This window comes from Malaya genurostris, chromosome 1 (genome assembly GCF_030247185.1).
Source record: "Malaya genurostris strain Urasoe2022 chromosome 1, Malgen_1.1, whole genome shotgun sequence".
NCBI classification, from domain to species: Eukaryota; Metazoa; Arthropoda; class Insecta; order Diptera; family Culicidae; genus Malaya; species Malaya genurostris.
The window spans coordinates 29,711,413-29,732,045 of record NC_080570.1 but is presented as its reverse complement, the minus strand read 5'-3'; the positions used below and the strand labels follow the sequence as shown (position 1 = coordinate 29,732,045).

General features: G+C 36.1%; 1 protein-coding gene across 2 annotated transcripts in view; it reads left to right on the top strand.

Moving 5' to 3' along the window:
- The window catches only part of LOC131435780 (nuclear receptor coactivator 6), a 126,189-nt gene that overhangs the window by 5,579 nt on the left and 99,977 nt on the right, over positions 1-20,633 (top strand). For both annotated transcript variants that reach the window (XM_058603992.1, XM_058603976.1), the window contains exon 2: positions 72-688. In XM_058603992.1, coding sequence (XP_058459975.1) covers positions 658-688 — 31 coding nt within the window. In that variant the 5' untranslated portion in view covers positions 72-657. The remainder of the gene's footprint in view (positions 1-71; positions 689-20,633) is intronic.

Below are 20,633 nucleotides of genomic sequence, written 5' to 3'. Positions count from 1 at the left end.
ACAAAACAATAAAAAAAACTATATTTTGTCCGATTCTAATAACATTTTTCTCTGCTTCCCCCCACTTTCAGGCTATGAAATAATCCATCGCCATGGCAAACCACGCGGCATGAACAACGCTGGCAGCACTGCGCACAGCAACTAACCGTGTCGCGTACGTCTGCTAAGAAGCTTCGCCGACGAATCGCATCCCCGTTAATATATCAACAGAACCACCAAAAGTGAAAAAATGTGTAAAAATCTGTGTGCATTCATGTGATTAGCAGCAGAGGCAGTTCAAGTTTATCTTTTATTTTTATCGCTACTAAGCGCGTGTCTTTGTGTCTTTGTGCCCGAGAGGGAAGAAAAGAAAATAAAGTCTAAGTACATCGGTAAAACAAATTAGGCATCGAATGTAATCGAATTGTGTATACCAGCGCGTAATCGATCAAAAGTTTGGATTCCACATGCACGGACCGGTGTTGGACCGGAAATGGCAACCTGAGTCCGCTGAACTAGGACAGTTTTCGGTGGCATAACAGTAGCAGTAGTAGCAGCAGTAGCAGCCGCAGCAGCAGTGACCTTTAGTAGCAAATTTCCAGTTCTCCCCGGAGTCTGCCGCCCGGAGGCCGTCGCACTTTTGCGTCCGCCTTGGCCGACATCCGTCTTGGTACGCCAATGAATCGTCGGCAATCGTTGGACAAGCCAGGTGAGCAAGGTGAAATTCTTTGCTAGGCAGGCAGGCACGGTTCCGTTCCAGATTTTTTTGCTTGTGTCTCAATGCCTTCTTGTTCGTTTAATCATTCCCCGTACGGTTAAAATTTTTGTTTCTGTGCTGCCTACCCCCTGCTCTCTAATAAGTGACCAGAGGGACGAAAATATCTGCACTCTCTCATACAACTCTAGGTGGGAAGTGTACTGTCTGTTCTTTGTGATGAGCGTGATGATGTTCCCCATAACAGCAGTGGAAAAGTGAGCAGGTGATGCAGATGGTGATCGATGCTGCGAATGCGGGTTGGTGAATGGAGTGATGGCGAGGATTGAATTCTTTCAGCATACTACCTTCGGTTCAATGAAAATCAAAATTCTACGATAAAAATCCAAATGATTTTCATTTCCAAAAAAAAATCATACAATCCATGTCTGTCCGATCGGTGAGCAGTGAGGAAATGCTGAAATCGAATGAGACAGATACTCGTTAGAAGAGAAATACAAAAAAAAAAAATACAGCACGGATGAATGAACGAAAGCTGAAACAAGTCAACAAAACGAAGAAGCAAAAACAACACGCATACAACCGAGGCGGTACGGGAATTGATATGGCAATGTGGTTGCCAGGCATGCCTAATGTTTTTGTTTTTGCATGGAACAACCGGCAAGATTTTATTTGCGAATTATGATTAGGATTTTAAGTTTGCAATTTTCCTTCTGAGTTCAATTAGTCGCCACAGCGTATGTTGAGGTTATAACAACAGTTGAATAAATTATTTTATTTGTAATATTTAATTAAACATATGTATTGTTTTCATTATTAGAAGTAATCGACCGGAGGTTGTTTCGTCTATGAAAATATGAATTTCTAAAACATATCCGAAGAACATCAATCTTTCGTGAAGTGTATTTCGACAATTTTTGCAGCCCACGTGAGACGATAAACGTCTAGTGTTCAGACCTTTTATTTTAGCGTGTCTAACTATTTGGAATGATTCGACAGGAATGATTTTGGACTAATCAAAACTCGATTGAGAAAATAAATCTAAGCCGAACCCGTCGGGTTCGTTTTCGGATCGTGTTTGGAGTAGTTGAATCCAAATATCTATGCCAGTTCTTGAACCCGAACCTGAAAAATTTTCTTTTAACAGTCGAACCCGACGGTCGTCAGTATGTCTCGAATCAATGATGATGGTAGAATTTGTTTTGACGTGAATACGTCCTACTTTACTATGGGACGCCTATTAAAAATTCATCCTGTAGGAGAATGAGTAGAATTTGATCGTGAATATTTTGTGCTGTACTGAACGCATCAATATAATTCTTCATGCTATCACCAACATGATCAGCAATTTATGATTACATAATCGAAAAAAAACCCAACACAACATCTTCGACTGGTTTGTGCAAATTGAACTGTTTAGTGCCAACTTAAACAGTTCAATTTGACGTCCCGAAGAAAACGAATAGGTGACTGAACAAAAGAACGACATGACACACAAGGGAAATATTATCGAAATGACAGTCTATTCATTAGGAAATTTATTTCATCCGAATTAACTACATGTTGATCGAAAACCTGGTTCAAAAACAGATATTTTGAATCATTTTGGGTTAGATTTACCTCAGGACATCAAAAATTGTTTTATCACCTTTTAAATCGTCCGAGGCGAATGACCCCTAGATATGCCACTGAATTTGATATATGAATAGGTATTGGTCCTAGTTTCCGGAACTAGATTCTAGACCTAGATTCTGCACCTAGACCTGAACCATATATGGACATGAACCTGAATCTAGATTTTAAAGGCTGAACCTAGATCCTGGACCGGGATTCGAGACATGAGTTTTGAACCATGAATGTGAAACTGAATATGGGAAATGCATCCGGTACCTAAATTCTAGATTTGAATTCTGAACCTCGATTCGACGCCTAGATGTGGATCTTATTTCAGAGGTTCCGTTGATTTGGGAATTGAATTTCGGAGCTTTCAAAAAACCATCTCGGATTTTACGCAAACAAAATCTTTGTATTGGTTCAGTTTGGACTGTTTTGGTTTGACTGCTTCACGTAGTTGCTACAAAAAACGCTGCCACATTGGTTCCGAATTGTTAAAATGTTTTTTTTTTATAAAATTTTTTTTATTCATGCCAATTTGCGTACAAGCTTTACGTGGCCGAATGAGCTATGTTTTTATTAGATAGAATAATTTTTTTACCGTTGGATCTCGTTGTCACCCTTTTTCTAGGGGGAGAGGAGCTTCCATTTTTATCTTACGATTAGTGAGGGGCACTTTGTTCGTGGCTCGTCTCGTCCTCCATTGCCGCATCGGTGGTATCGTTGTTGGTTTCCGTTTTTTCTTCGTTTTCCTTGTAATTCGCATTCTTGGGTTGGTTGTTAGTTGCTGTAGACGCGCCTTGTTGTGCATTAATTGCAGTTGTTGGTGGGTTTGATGGTACAACAGGAGTACTGCGCTCACTAGTTTCCGTTGTTGGGCGGTTGTCCTTATTTTTGTTTAAAGATGTCCTTTTATCAGTTTCAGTGCAAGGTTTGCCGTAGTGTGCAGGTTGTTCACAAAACTGACATGTAACCAGTTGATTTTCATACGTAATCAGCGTTTTACACGGATGTATCCCGTATTGATCACAAATGATGTAAGATGGAATTGCTTTACGTAGTTGCATACGTACTACTCGCACGCCATTCCGGATACCCGGAAAAAAAATTCCGCCATACTTCCCTTTCGATGGAAAGAACTTCACCGTACTGCGACATACATTCCCGAACATACTCCTCGCTGGTCTGCGGGGGAAGGTCATGCACGCGTACTTCTATGGCATTGTCCACCATGTACACAGGGATTTTATATTTAACATTGTCATGATCAATACTGTGCACCCCGTTATTAACCGAAGCAAATGCAATTGCATCTTTTTCACGTTTGAACATAATGTACACAGTTAGACGCCTTGTTGAATTGAATCTCACTTACATCAGTAACGTTTAGATGCATTCGTTCCTTAAGCAAGATTTCCATTTTGGTTGCTGCTGGCCTAACTTTGCAGCGCTTGAAATCAATACAAATTGAATTTGGCCTTGTAGGCCAAGTTTCAGGCTTTGTTAAATCGTATTTGCCCATTTCGTACACTCTATTGTTCACTACACTGTATTGTCTTTGTTTCTATCGTCTCGACCGTAAGCAATTGTCGACTGTGTCTGATGAGATGCCAGCACGAACTGATGTTAAAATGTTAACTTGAATAAAGATTGGGTGCACCGAACTTTGATCATTTTGGGTCTCAATATCTGGACTGTGGAACTGAATTCTTGCACTGAATCCTTTGGATACTAGAATTTTGTATTCTGGAACTGAACTTCAAATTAGAATCTTAGATCAGATTTCTGAACCTTGGATTATGGAACTTCATTTGGAACCTGTACTCTGGATATGGATTTTGGACCTGATTTCTGGAACTTAAATTTGTCCCTAATATCTTCAGCTAAATTCAAAACCTGAATTTACGGAATGAATTCGTAAGCTGTGTTTTAGAACTGATTTCAGGCCCTAGATTTTGGAACTGCATACTTTCTTCTTGAAACAGTGCCGAAGGCTCCGTTTGAACGTCCGTTTTTCCAGCAATTCTAATACTTTTCTATAGAGAAAGGTTATGCAGCTATTTTTGAAATTTTTAATTTATACCCGGCCCCGTATCCTGGTAAATCCTGGATTTGATGTCGCTCCATTAAGGGGCGGGTAGGGTCTAACACTTTTGAAAAATCATTTATTATTTTCTTTCTGTTTCCTATAGTAAAACATTTCAAGAATATTCTGTGAAATTTTCAAACCTAACGGAACAAAACTCAGCTAAAAGTTATGGGCCTTTATCTTTGCTTATCTCATACTACGAATAAGTGAGAGCTCGGCACACAGGCCCAAGATTTCTGCTTCGATTGACAAAACATTCTTGAAATGTTTCATTATAACAAATTATAAAAGAAAAAATATGATTTTTGACAATGTTACACCCTCCCTTGAGTTGCTACCGTTGATTTCATAGATAAAACACTATACGCGTTTTTCTCGAAAGCAGTTTTTTTTCAAATTTTGCACACACTTTCTAGATATAAAAGTCCCGGGTTGGCGGTTCAATGCATAGGGCGCTGGTCTTACAAACCAGTTGTCGTATGTTCGAACCCCGACCTGGAAGGATTCGTGGTGTCAGCAGAATCGTAGCACTAGCCAGGCAATGGTTCTGTACACTTTGAATCGGCTGCGAAGTCAGTTGAAACAGAAGGTCAAATTCCACTACAGGAATGTAATACCGAGGTTTTGCTTTTTTCTATATGACAAAAACCCAGACCCCAACGTTTACCTTTTTGCTGTTTGTTATTTTGGGGAGATTTTACAGCTATAAAATAAGGGGTTTTTTCGTGAAAAATCGTGGCTTTAACTTTGAACAACCACCAAAAATTTAAAAAATCAAACAGAAACGTCTAGGGGTCTAGAAAAACTTCTACTCTAACTATGCTTTGATTTGTTCACTTCTGACAGTGAATACCGCAAATCATGATTTTTATGAAGCGTTCTCATCGATCTTATTTCTCAATATTTTTTCCACGAAAAAATTACAAAATGTTGTTGTTGAATGACGCTTTTTATCATGCACAACATTTGAATTTATTTTGTTGAGCTATTGTTCTAAAAAAAATTCGCGAAAAAGGCGGGTGGGTAATGTCAGAGACATAACTGGATGTCGTGAATACGAAAACAACTGACATGTTCCTTAACTCTTCCGAATATCAATTAGTTGATCAATTGTATGAATTATGCAAGCATTCTCCTTTTTCACATTTTTCGCAAAAACAAAGAAGGCTTCACTTGATCTCGATTACTGCGAATTTCGCACAGCGAAAAGTGCACAAATCTAATCAAACTGTTCTAGATTTGCACTGAACTGAGGATATTTACCTTCGATTTGCGAGCCAGAAATCCTAATAATTCTTTAGACAACTTTTAGAGCCATTAGAACGACTGATTTTGTGTGATGCTCTCCACCGTTGTCCTCTTTTCGTTGTTTTATCACCAATGCAAACGTAATCGCTCCTGTCGGAATCGAAACTAGCTTTGCAGACGACACAAAATACATCTGCTCGCAGTGGCGATAGAATCTAAACTGATCCAATTTTTGTTGAGAGGTTTCTTTTTACGTGATTTCGTCTGTAGCTTTTTCACTAATGGGCGGTCCTAACGGCTATAAAAATAGCAGCATATAGAATTTTAATTTCGATTATTTTTTCTCGGATTTGCATTTCATTGAAAGAAACTATCCGAATGCTGTACGGGATTCAGATATTTTGTTCTCTTCCTCAGAACGCGTTCTGATTGGCTGGTGTTGACATGGGTCAAATGAGATAGGTTTTTCAATAGTGTACTATTGAAATACATCAATGTTTTTTTCAATACACGCTCAAGTTGAAAAATTTCGATTCTATTGGTAGTTAGATTATATAAATCTCCTTTTACAGATCACTGAGCTATGAGCTTTAAAAATACGAGAAAGGCAAACGCGCCTTATGAATTATCCTTTTTGATACTCGTTTATACCAAACTTTTCAGAAAAGTTTAGTTTTGAATTACTTGAGATTATGTCACACAACTGAAAATTTTATCATAAAATTGTGATCATATTTCCGATGGCATGTCGCAAAAATTATGTTGATTCGTTAGATACAACAATAGATATTTACGATCAAAAACTTATCACTCTCAGAGGGTAAATTTTTAAAAGGCGCCTCATAACATAGTAAAGTAAGTCGTATTCACGACAAAATGACGATTTTTTTCATCATTCAGAATTCACCCCGCCCCCACCCTCTTAATACATCATCATCATGGTCTAGAACAGGGATCGGCAAAGTGCGGATCGCGAGTCATAAGTGACTTTATAAATGTAAGACTACTGCAAGGGGCAGTTCCAAAGGTCAATTTTATTCATTTTATAAATAGAAGTAGGTTTAATGTTTATATGGTACCGGTTGTGAGGCGGCTAGGATTTCGACTATTGGTTCGATGGACGCTTACCAACCCAGTTTCGTGGTAAAACTGTGCCTACCACACAGCTCAGAGTGGTGGAAATGGTAAACGCGCGTATGCACGGATTTTATACGAACGCAGGCTCGAGTCCTGTCTCTGAGCGTATATTTTACCGAAAAAAAATCACATCTTTGTTGTCTATATAGAGGTGCAAATCAGGTTTTAAACACTTACAGCTCAGTATATTTTGTATCAATTTTTAATATTATTTCATTATTTCATTGGAAATATTTCTAAGATTCGATTTTAATGTATCAAGCCACGTATTGTCAATTATATATAATTGAAATTTTGATTAGTAGCGAGCAGTGTCCTATTTTGTCTACTAAAAATCTCCGGCATACCGGCATTTCCCTGCCATAGACGACGGTTTCGAAGGAGTAAGCGATATATCAAAGGAAAAGCATCGCTCTGATTGGTGAATTGATGCAAAAGCGAAGCTGTTGGAAGCACGCGAATTTATAAATAGAAGCAAAATTATAGCTAAGATTTCAGTCCTACGCGTAGTATGCTAGAGTGCCATAAAACGATTCGAAGCTTCAATTGGTATGCTCTGATTTTGTGTCATGCAAGCTCGGATGAAATTTCATGTTATGTCGTTTCGCCCGAGAAATTGACAACTACCCAGGGAAAATTTTGAGTGCTTAAGATTAATTTTGAACTCGATTGATAATGAGAAAAAAGTTGATCTCTTCAACCGAAATTGAAGAATGGTAGAGAAACTTAACGCTATAAAAATAACTGCTTGCATACAAAACTGGAACACAAGCTTGGCGAAGAGAAGCTTGAATATCAAAATCGTATCGCAAGTATGTACAGAGATAAAATTTCATGCATTTGGGATATTGGTGTAATATCGTCGGCTATAAAACGTGTTCCACATCAATGGCTCGAACAACCCCATGGGGCTGATCCTGGTAGTTTTTTCTGTGAGTCTCATTCATTTGGCTTCTCCAATATATGAAACATGGATATTTTGCAAATTGTAATTTTTAATTTTTCCGAAACATAAAGGTTTCCATCCTCTGGTCTTTCATTGCAGTAAGTTGAATAAATCGGTTCTCTTGATTGAAATGTTGATCATTGTGCAAAATGATGTTCTCTTATTAAAAAAAAATATAGTCTTCTGGAATACAAGAAATGTGAAAGATAAAAAAAAAACCGCTCATCACACAAACAAATTGTCATTCAATCAACTTCAACTGTCAAACTGTAAATTCCGTAAAAGTCTTAACTGATGAACGCTTATGGTTCGAAAATGTATGAAACATAAAATCAACCGAACACCCGTTGATTGTCGGATGACAGTTGCGATATCCTCTTGTACCGAAGAGTTTCCGCTCCGAGCAAAACATGTAACCTGTCACACAATCCTACCGGATAAAAACAGATGAAACAAAACGGCACAACATGAACCTACCGACACAAAAAACCGACGGAACCTCTTGATGGCATCGTCACAGTCTCTCTCTCACTCGCTTCTCTCGTTCGATAATAGAACTTCGTGCAAGGTAGAAAATTAGGATAATTTTCGGGGTCGCTCTCTGCGCTCCCTCCTCATCGCTTTTGTATAGAAACGAACGTTCGCACTTTCTTGCCTGTGCTGTAGGTCTTGTAGGTTTCGATGCGATTCACGCGATCATCGTTGGTCGCGTCTCGATTCGGCCGCAGCTGCTGAGAGTGTTTGGCCTCTCAACTCCCCCAATAAACAAAAACGCACATCATCGCCATCATCATCGCAGCGGCGGCGGCAGCCCCCGACCCAGGCAATAACTGTACCCGTTTCGTGTTCGCTCTCCCGCTCTCTCGATATGTTTTTCTCTTCTTGCTGGCATTACGCGTATATCAACAGCAGTCAGTGATGCCAGCCAGCGGTGTTAGCTTCGTTTTTATGCTTTCAAATCAGATTGCCTGCCTATCAGGTGTGCGCTCAACCGTCTGCAATAACAGATTACGGTTATTGGCGAGTGTTGATTCACGTTATTTAAATATATTTGAGATACCGTCCGGATCGGTTGGTTTGAGCTACTGAAACGGTGCTTATCTTCGATCTAGGATTTAACAGTTTCCTACGAACCCTTCAGACTTTTGTACCGGCCCCTGCATGTTCCCTCATGCAAGGGATGATCAGAGTCACCACGGAATTATTTATTGAAAATTGAAACTAAAACTATTGTTCAGTTTGGTTGAGTTAAAAGACAATTCGCTATTACTATCCGGTATGAATTTGACACACATTTTGAGACAATAAATCTTGTGTCGTGCTCGAAATTCGCTAAACAATTTCAATGTGCTAAAAACTTGCCCGTTACGGCTGGGTTAAACAGCAATGAGCGGTGCCGAAAAACAAAGACTACTCAGTCGCCAAAAGTTCCGCATGTCAACCGCAATTCGGGTACTATCTTTAGTGCAGTGCAGTCGTCAATTATCCGTGTCATTTCTGAGAGTAGATTGTCACATTGTGGGGTGAGATTTTTTGTTTTTCGATGCCATACAGTGAAATTTGTGTCGGCACGTTAATCTCTTAGTTTCTTAGTTTTGATGCGGTTTTTTTCTGTCTTACTGTAGATACATTTAAACAAAGTTGATCGTTGAGTTGTTTCAATCCGAGCTGATGGAACAATTCCAGTAGAATTCATTGCAAAGGATAAACAATCAAGTAAATCCTCTTCATATAATTGGGTCTAGAAGTAAATAGGTCCAAGATTTTTAGAAAATGACCTGTAAATTTTGGGCCTGGAACACATTTCGAAACAAGCTGATCTTTTGTACTTGTTGCTTTGAATGACTACATCCGCAACCAATAAGCACATACTAATGCTGCATTATGACAGCAACTAATCGCTAATTGGTATTTCAATCACACTTGAGACTGAATTAAGGCCGACTTTGGCGAAATATACGGCTATTCATAGATAATGCTTATTTATGGCTGGTGTGCATTCTGAAAGCTGAAGTCCGATTGATTTACAACAAATGAGCTTTCAGATTGGGGCTATAGAGCTAAAAGCATTTTTGGTGCTCATAAAAGGCTATTTTAATGCAATCATTAGTGCTTATTGGTTATCTGGGCTTCTAAATGCATTCTTTCGTTTAATTCGCACCGTTGATTGACCCGGAGCAAGGAAGTGCTTATTACACCACACCCGCAAATCGTCTGCCAGATCATTTTTTTTAATGTCAATAATTTCTCTTTTCGTACTTTTTTTTTCTTAGACTTGGGAACGAAATATAATATAATGTATATATTTTTTAACAGGTATAGGATTTGATTTTCGAAAAAAAAAACGCATACAAAGTTGGGAAAATTCGAATCGATAGAACGATCAATATAATGTATTGTTTGAAGATGCTTCCATGCAAAACAGTGACTATTTGGGATGCATTGGTAGCTTTTACAATGCTTCTGGCTGGTCATCACTTCAGATGCGCAAATTTTACTTGTTGACGTATCCATTCAACCAGAAATGAGCTTCGTCGCTGAACATAATTTTTTGATGAAAAAGTGGATCTTCCTTCAACTGTGCCAACGCCCATTTATGATTAAATTATAGACCAAACTGAACAAGTTTGACAACGACACAAGACAAGCTTCACGTGTGATCTGTCAAATACAGTGTTGCCAAAAAAAAAATACCAGCAAAAAATCACTCTTTACTTGCCCGGCAAGTTGACGGTAACCTGTCTTGACACAGGTTTCGTCATCCATCACGATACAACACATTGGTCATTTTCCAGCTGTCAAATTTTATCTGAACTGATCTGAGTTTGAAGTTTTATTCTTCAACCAGTGAAGTGTTTCTGTACATTTTTGTAAACGGGTTAAATTCAAATTCAATTTCAGTTCGTGTTTTGTGCACTAAAGATACGTTTGGGACAAAAGAATTCAAAACTGATGATGGTGATGCTAAGAATTCGGTATTAACATGTGGCTTTTCCCTTGCTCCTAAAAAATAAAATAAAATAAAAAATAAGATTAGGGCATATCGTGCGATAGGCTCTTTTAAAAGTTACGGAAAATTATGCTCATTACCCGAGTTTCAAACATGGAATTCAAGCATATTGTGCATAACTTTGTAGATTGGGCTTCCATCTACTAGATTAAATCGTAGAAATAATTTTGAACGGAATTTTGAACCTTAAGATTTTGAAATTTTAAGTTCAAGATTTCGAATTTTGAATTTCAGATACTAGATTTTGAACGGAAATTTTAATACTGAATTTTAGATTTTGAATTTCAAATTTTGAATTTTAAAATTTAAGTATTGAATTCTAGAGCTTGAGTTTTAAATTTTATGTATTAAATTTTTCGGGTTTGTTCTCGCTCTTTTATGGTACAATCTTACTCCCAAAAACAATATAAAAGAATTGAGATTTTTTATAAAACTTCGAATTTCGAATGTCTTATTAAAAATTTGAAATGTTAAATTTCGAAATTTGAATTTCCAAATTTGGAAATTCATATTTCAAATTACAAATATTAAATTTTGAATTTTGAGATTTGAATTCTAAATTTTGAGTTCTGAACCCAGAACTTTTAACGGAATTTTGAATTATAGATTTTGACTTTCGAAGGAATTTTGAATTTTAGATTGTGGTTTTATAATTTTTAATTTAAAGATTCAAATTTTGAATTGTGAACAAAATTTTGAATTTGATTAGTATCTATCATGGAAATAATATGCGAATACAACTATGTAATGCAAACCGCGAAATAGCTACCGCCGAGTCAGGGCTCGAACCCGTAGCTAGCTCCTATCCGGGAAAATTGTTTTGCCAATTAAAATACCTTGCTTGTGAAACACAGGAAGAAATAGCCTAATTGACTGAAAGAACCAAGCGTACTCAACAAGACTAAGACAAATCATTTTAGTAATTAGAAGGGAAAACCCTATTTTAATCCACCTAGTGGTGTAATGATGCCCTTCTCATATTATTCATTACATCATAAATATAATCGTGAAATTCGCAAAAACAACTGTTTATTGAATAGAAATAGGATAATTTGTTCGGATCTAATCTCACAAACTCTATAAAACCTGTTTACCCTGTAGTTCCGGAACCGAAAGTAGTATCCACAACAAATTAAGGAATTCCGTATGAAACTGTACGACTTTCCTTTTGAACCTATAAGTTTGTGAAAATCGATTTGGCCATCTCCAAGAAAAGTAAGTGAGATCCTTTTTGCAGTTTTTGATCACTATTTCCAATTCTTCCAAAACCGGATTCAGATAAACGGAATAGCCGAAGTTGGTTCGTTTACTACCATCAAATATGGCCTACAAATTGGAACAGTTTTGAACGTAGTTAAACCTATACTTACTATCTCATGCTCTATTCCGATTAAATCATTTAAACGAAATCTAACAAACGAAACGAACCTGCATTTCCGTTACTTTTGCATATGTAAGTCAAGCTAAACATGATGAATCAGCAGCATAAAACATGTAGTAGGATTTTTATTTTTATTATTATTAGTATTATTATTATTATTATTTTTATTATTATTATTGTTATTATTATTATTATTATTATTATTATTATTATTATTATTATTATTATTATTATTATTATTATTATTATTATTATTATTATTATTATTATTATTATTGACATCACTACACAACGTGTACGAAATAGACCAGAGCACACCTTGTTCGTTTTGTGTTTTCTTCTTCTTTCGGTGTTGTACATATTGTCACTCTATATGGCGATTTTAAAACAACAACATTTGACACTCATCGCCCTGTAACTGCGGAACCGGAAGTCGGATCCGGATGAAATTTCACAGTAGCTTTAAAGACAGTATGAACTTTATTTCAAATCAAGATTTGTGAAAATCGGTTCAAACATCGCAGAGAAATCGAAGTAAATTTAGTTTTAGGAGTTTCTCTTCTCCACTTTCAGTGCTCTCGGAACAGGAAAAGAGGGGACCAGTAGTGCCGAATTAAGTTTTCATGCCCACAAACTGACAAGCTCTGCAAACTAGAAGAATTTATCAGACAGTTTTATGGGATTTGTACCTGGTTTTAACCATCGTTCGTGGAAAAATACTAATAAAATTGGTAATTTTCCACTTATCTCGCTTTAGTTCCGAAACCGGAAGTCGGATCCCGATAAAATGTTCCACAAATTTTTAGGATATTATAAGACCTTTCATTTGAATCTAAGTTTGTGAAAATCGGTTCAGCCATCTTTGATAAAAGTGAGTGCATATTTTTGTTACATACACACACATACACACACACATACACACACACACGGACACATACAGACACACACACAGACATTTGCTCAGTTCGTCGAGCTGAGTCGAATGGTATATAACAATCGGCCCTTCGGGCCTCGGTTGAAAAGTCGATTTTCACAGTGATTGCATAGCCTTTCTATATGAGAAAGGCAAAAAGCTCACTTTTTTACCCTCAAATTTATACTCGCTGCACAAAACCATTTTAATACTTGGTGTACGTTTCGTCTTTGACTCATCAGTGCGTAACAGCTTACGTTGAACTGCTGTCGCGACCTGGTGGTCAACATAAGCTGCTACGCACTGATGAGTCAAAGACGAAACGTAAAGCAGGTAAAAGATCATTTTAGAATTCGATTTTTGAATTTTGAACGGAATTGTGAATTTCAAGTTTTAGGCTTTGAATTTCAGATTTTGAGTTTTGAATTTGGAAAGGAATTTTGAGTTTAAAATGTTGAATGTTAAATTTTAAGTATGAAATTTTAGGTTCTAAATTTTGAATTTTGAACGGAATTTGGAACGGAAATTTGAATTCTGGATTTTTGAATTTGAATTTGAATTTTTTGTTTTGAATTTTGAACGGAATTTTGAAATTTAGATTTTGAATTTTAAATTTTGAGTATTGAATTTTAGATTTTGAGTTTTAAAATTTGAGTTTGATATTTTGAGTTTTAAACTTTGTACTCACTATTCTACGGCACAATCTCCCTCGTACACTGGAATTTCGGAGATAGTATTTCCATATAATTCATACTCCTTTGAGCTTAGCACAGGAAAAGAAATAACATGTTCATCGTTGGTTTCGTTCAATTGGATTTCTCGCACTTTATTTACATTGAGCATAATTTTAATTTTTATATACTAGACAACGCTCAAAACTAATGATTAACTTTGTTTACGAAAGCCCCGATGCCGAGGTATTTTGTTCGCTCTTCTCGAAACCCCAATTGTCTAATTCGGTACGAACATGTGATTAGGACATATCGTACGATAGATCCTTGCGAATGTTACAAAATATAATACTCTGCTCATTGCTCGACTCTACAACTTTCATATACACTAAAACTCAACATTGAAAACATTGAAATTCAAAATCTAAAATTCGGAATTCAAATTTCAGTTCGAAATTAAAACTTTAGCTCGAAATTTAAAATTCCGTTGAAAATTCAAAATTACGTTGAAAATTTTAAATTTTAAATTCAAAATCTAGAAATCAAAATTCCGTTGAAAACTCAAAACGTAAAATTTGAAACTCAAAATTCAAAACTCAAAATTTAAAATCAAGAATTCAAAACTCCGTTCAAAATTCAAAACACAAAATTGAAAAATTGAAATTCAAAATCTCAAATTCGAAATAGAAATTTCAGTTTGAAATTCATTCTAATGTCTATTTTCTAATATCTAATATCTAATATCTAATATCTAATATCTACTATCTAATATCTAATAACTAATTTCTTATTTCTAATTTCTAATTTCTAATATCTGATATCTAATTCCTAATTTCTAAATTCTGATTTCTAATTTCAAATTTCGAATTTTAAATTTGACATTTTCAATTTAAAAAATCTCAAAATTCAAAATTGAAAATAAAAAATTCATTTTAAATTCAAAATTCCAAATTTAAAACTTGAAATAATATCTAATATCTAATATCTAATATCTATTATCTATTATCTAATTTCTAATTTCTAATTTCTAATTTCTAATATCTAATATCTATTTTCTAATTTCTAATTCTTAATTTCTAAATTCTGATTTCTAATTTCAAAATTCGAATTTTAAATTTGACATTTTCAATTTGAAAAATCTCAAAATTCGAAATTGAAAATAAAAAATTCATTTGAAATTCAAAATTCCAAATTTAAAACTTGAAATTCGAAATTTTAATTCTAAAACTCAAAATTCGGAATTCAAAGTTTAAAATTTCCAGTGACTTGAAATTCAGGACTCAAAACCCAAAACTCGAAACACAGCCTGAAACTAAGCACTTAAATAAAAAACTCCAGTCTCGAATCTCAAAACTCGTATTCTAACTTATAAAGGTGAACAATTAAATCCTCACAGACATAAGCATGAATAAAGCTCAAATACCCAAATTATAAGCTTCTTACACATAACTTTCAACTCCATACTTCCAATATTTAATCCCAAACTCAAAATTTCAAACTTAAAACTTAGTATTCAAAACACGAATCTCGTAATCTGGAAATCAAAACTCAACACAGATAAAAATATTTTGTGAATTTACTTTTTTTTCATGCACATATTTGGAGCAGGCAATTGAATGGAAAGTTACATTACAAAACTAAGCGGTTTGTAAATATACAGTCTTGTTCAATGAAAAACCTATTGAATATTAGTGTAATTTTACATCAATTATGGTTTTAAATCAGATTTTCGTTTCAACTTATGTCTATTTCATAGTACTATCGGTTTACATGTCGTGTAAGTTTCATATTTTCTTTCTGTGAACAATCAAAACTGAAAACTTTGATCTCAAAACTCAGAACTCAAAGCTCAAATATTCAAACAACGAAATCTTAACACATAACACCCAACTCTAAAATCTAATCGTTAAATAGAAGACATTGCTATTTCCAAAATTCAAACTAAATGAGAAGTCCCGGGCCTAACAAAGAAAAAGTCGATTTTTTACCGTGAAAACTTTTGTATTCTTCAGTTCTCATTGGTCCCATTTTGATTGCTCTCATTTTGATAGCCTTTGACAAAAAAAAAAAAGATTTATCAAGGTCTCCGTTCGAAGAAAATTTCTTTCCTTGGAGAACCTTTTCTGGATTGGAAATAGACAATAGTCACTGAGGGCCAGGTCTGGAGAAAACGGGGGATGGTGGACCAATCCGTAAATCATTCAATTTCACCGTTGCTTGTTTGATCAGAACACGAAACTCGTCTTTTTCCATAGCGTGATGAAAACTATCACAAATGCTGACGGAAGAGAATCCAACATGGAAATTTCTGACTCAACCTAAATAAAAAATTATCTCATTTTAAAAAAAATTATGACTATTTGAAAGAGAAAAGAAAGACATCACACCACTTGGTGGTTTAAGCAGCTCCAGAAGATTAAAGAGTAATAATCTTTCCAATGTGGTAATGTAAATCGCTAGCAATAAAAAGTGGGTGAGTAATGTCAACGACGTAACCGAACTGATGCGAATTCCATTGGGACTGCCATGCTTCTGAACTATAATCATTGATTTTTTTTAGAGTTACCACTTCAGAATTGTTGGATTAAATGTTTTAGACGTTTATTGACGATTTTATCATAATTGTGTGAATTATGAAATCTTTTTCTCGATCCTTGAACGAACGAAGCAAACAAGTAGGCCATAAACCAAATTGCAATTTTTTTTTCATTTTGAAGATGTTTTAACGTTTTTTGCATTGAATCAAATTAAAAGAAAATTTGTTAAACTATCTCTAAAATCTCCAATTCAGTTCAACTATTTTGGCTACTGTTTTCGATGCATCGGAAAACAGCCCGGTTTCTGGAAACTGGACAATTTGGAACAGTTTAAAGCTCAATTTAGAAAACTGAGATAACGGTTTGAGGTTATTGGAAAACCGAAAAATTTTTCTGGTAAATAAAACAAGAAATATTTGGTTACTTTCCGTAGAACAGAAGATATAAAAGCCTTGGTATTACATTCCTGTAGTGGAATTTGACCTTCTGTTTCAACAGACTTTGCAGCCAATTCAGAGTGTACAGAACCATTGCATGGCTGGTGCTACGATTCTACTGACACTACGAATCCTTCCAGGTCTGGGCTCGAACAGAAGATATACACATTCGAATTATTTTACTTGTTTCACTTTTCAAATGAAGCCGTATTCACGTGGAAAAAGTAACAGTGGATAAAAAATCATTAGACGAAAACGCAGTCAGTGAACCGACTTTCGCCATAGTTGTAATAATACAGCTTTCTTCCTCAGAAAACAGAAGAGCAATGCGATCAACTAAAAAGGAAGAACGTGCATCCTCTAAGAAAAAGAACAACAACGAGATTCAGGCCCGTGCGCAGGGGGGGGTTTTGGGGGTTTTAACCCCCCCCATGAAGAATTTTTTTTAAATTAAATTTCATGAACAATGGAGTACTTATTATATTAAAGTGCAAATAACTTGACAATTCATATTTTTTATCAATAATTTAAACTGACACAATTTAAACCCCCCCCCCCCCCCCCCTCCCGCTTTAATGATTTCTGCGCACGAGCCTGTCAGAATTCGTTTTACATTGTCAATATAGTGGATGAGGCGCCTTTTCGTCTTTTGGATACCCCCCTCTCCCTTTGAAACCCCCCCCATGGATGATTCCTGTGCACGGGCCTGACGAGATTCATTGAAAATGTTAATAAAAAAAATTAAAATAAAATCGCTCGATCAAAATTTTCACATCCACACAATTGGTTAACTTTTAGTTCATTCAGTGATGAAATAAAGAACATTCATCAATAAAACAGGATACTATTTCATCAATATCGTAAAAAAAACTAGATTATTTGAAATTCGTAAAACAGCTTGTTATTCCGACAATATTACAGCGGTATTATTTGAAGTGAAAACCAAGAGAAGACTTAACTCGTTTTTTTTCCTGCATCCTCTCCGGTCCCGGACCATAGTCTAGTGACCGGCTCACGGTCACACTCACGGTGGCGTATGTTTTCTAACTCGTAAATCACGCCGAGATGCGACAAATTCCTGTGTTCTTTTATGACACAGTGTCAGAAGCCAGTCAGACAGTCAGCCATAGCAAAATCACTGACAGAACTGCAGTAGAAGAAACGGGAGGCAGAGTGAATCTCTTTCTCTCTCTCTCTCTCGACGGAAAGAAGAAAGGACCTATGTTAGGACATGTAGCTCATTGAAGATGTTTTGAGTTTTTGCTGTTGTTGTTGTTTTATTTTTGTCTTTTTTGTCGCAATTCGTGGTATGATAGAGTTCAAAAGGAATGAAAACTAGCCATGATGAGCAGAATTTTTCTACACCATGTGTTTCGCAGACGGTGGAGTCTACAGTCTATTATGTATGGGACATGCTTGAATTTTTTGAAATATTTTTTTTTAAATTTGAAAGGTGTAATTGTTTTTGAACAGATTGTTTTTGTTATGAATATCAAACACACACGCACGTGATTGTAGGTAAATATTTATTATTGTTTTTGTGTTTCGCATACCACTCTTCAGTGCATAGCAGATCACGTTGAATTGCTAATGCAACTTACCAGTTTCAGTTGTATTACTAATGCGACTCTACCGTTCAGCATTGAATAAATCATTAGGACAGCAAAGCACTTCGTCGCTAGCAAGTGCAATCTAGCATTAGCAATTTATTTTGAACCGCTATGCACTGATAAGTGCAAAAACAAAATGCAAAAAAAGGCGGATGGGTAATGTCAGAGACATAACTGGATGTCGTGAATACGAAAACAACTGACATGTTCCTTAACACTTCTGAATATCAATTGTATGAATTATGCACGCATTCCCCTTTTTCACTTTTATCGCAAAAACAAAGAAAGCTTCACTTGATCTCGATTACTGTGAATTTCACACAGCGAAAAGTGCACAAATCTAAGCAAACTGTTCTTGATTTGCAGTAAACTGATGATATTTCCCTACGATTTGCAAACAACAAATCCTAATAGTTCTTTAGAAAACTTCTAGAGCCATTAGAACGGCTGATATTGTGCAATGCTCTCCACCGTTGTTTTTTTCCCAATGCTAATGACTGGCAGCTGTGACGTAATCGCTCTTGTCGAAAGCGAAACCAGCTGTGCAGACGACACAAAACACATCTGCTCGCAGTGGCGATAGAATCCAAACTGATTGTATTTTTGTTAAGAGATTTCTTTTTATGTGATTTCGTTTGTAGCTTTTTCACTAATGGGCGGTCCTAACGGCTATAAAAATAGCCGCATACAGAATTTTATTGTCGATTATTTCATTTCGGATTTGCATAATTTATTGAAAGAAACTATCAATATGCTGTAGGGATTCGTTTCTAGCATTCACAAGGACCAAATTGAGGAACTCACTGCGATATTCGCCACTTTTCGGAACATTTTTCCCGGACGATTTGTTGTACAGCAGCAGATATTTTGTTCTCTTCCTTAGAACGCGCTCTGATTGGCTGGTGTTGACATGGAGCAAATGAGACAGGGTTTTCAATAGTGTACTATTGAAATACTTCAATGCTTTTGCTATACACGTTTAAATTGAAAAATTTCGATTCTATTGGTAGTTAGATTATATAAATCCTTTCACAGATCACTGAGCTATGAGCTTTCAAAATACGAGAAAGGCAAACGCGCCTTATGAATTATCCTCTTTGATACTCGTTTATACCAAACATTTCAGAAAAGTTTAATTTTGAATTATTTGAGACTATGTCACAAAACCGAAAATTTTATCATAAAATTGTGATCATATTTCCATGTCGGCATGTCGCAAGAATTATGTTGATTCATTAGATACAACAATAGATATTCACGATCAAAAACTTATCACTCTCTCAGAGGGTAAATTTTGAAAAGGCACCCCATAGTAAAGTAAGTCGTATTCACGACAAAAATGGGTTGTATAGAGGTACAGTAAAGTAAATTCCGCATAATTCTTTAGGAGTATTTTTATGGTTTTAAGAAGAACCGAATAGAAGTCTGGAATAGAGAACTGGACCCTGAGTTCAAGACCTAAATTTAGATCCAATAACAGACTCAGAATCCAGTTTCAGTCGCTGCTGGTTCTCGCCTTGATGGCCAGCAAGCGAATGAGAGATGCGACCTGAGCGTTTGAGGTTTTTATTAACCACGCAGAAGGTGCATTCTCTCTTGCTGCTGGTTGATGATTCCACTCCCACGACGTCTGCTTCCATCGAACGCACGAAAAGAAATGATCGATTTTCGACCACGGTTCCCCTTTTATAAGCATTCAGTTGAAGATATGTGCCTGACTATCTCAAAATCGTCGTCCTTGCGCGAAAAACCCAAGCGAAAGTAAAAAGTTTTCCGCGTTGTTTTCAAATTTTAAGAAAACTTAATTTTTGAGTTGTTTGTGGTTATCGCACACTGTTCAAAATATTATCCTGAATTCCTGATCATATTTTTGATGAAATGGTGAAAGAATTATGTTGCTACCATTAATACAAGTCGAGATATTCGCGATTAAGTTCTGCCCATTCTTCCATATGGCTAATTTTGAAAAGGCGCCCCATAGTAAAGTAAGTCGTATTCACGACAAAAGTAGCATTAGCCATTCCCGCATCGTACAGATTTGCAAATGATTACTTGTAATTATTGGAACATTCCCTATCTGTTCCGATAAACGTGCAGAAACGCAACAAAAACATCCACATCTGACGTTTACACTGACTCGATGGAACGCCCAAATAGACCGCAAAGAAAACTGGCTCGCACAAAACATTCTAACAGCACAGGCAAAGCAAGCAAGCGAACGAACGAACCTGTGAATTTCTCATCAAAACAAACCGAAGCGAGCAAGTCGACCAACTCACGTCTCACGTCGTTTTTTTTCTTCTATCCCAGTGCCGAGTGCGCACTACTAGCAGTCAATCGCGAGCA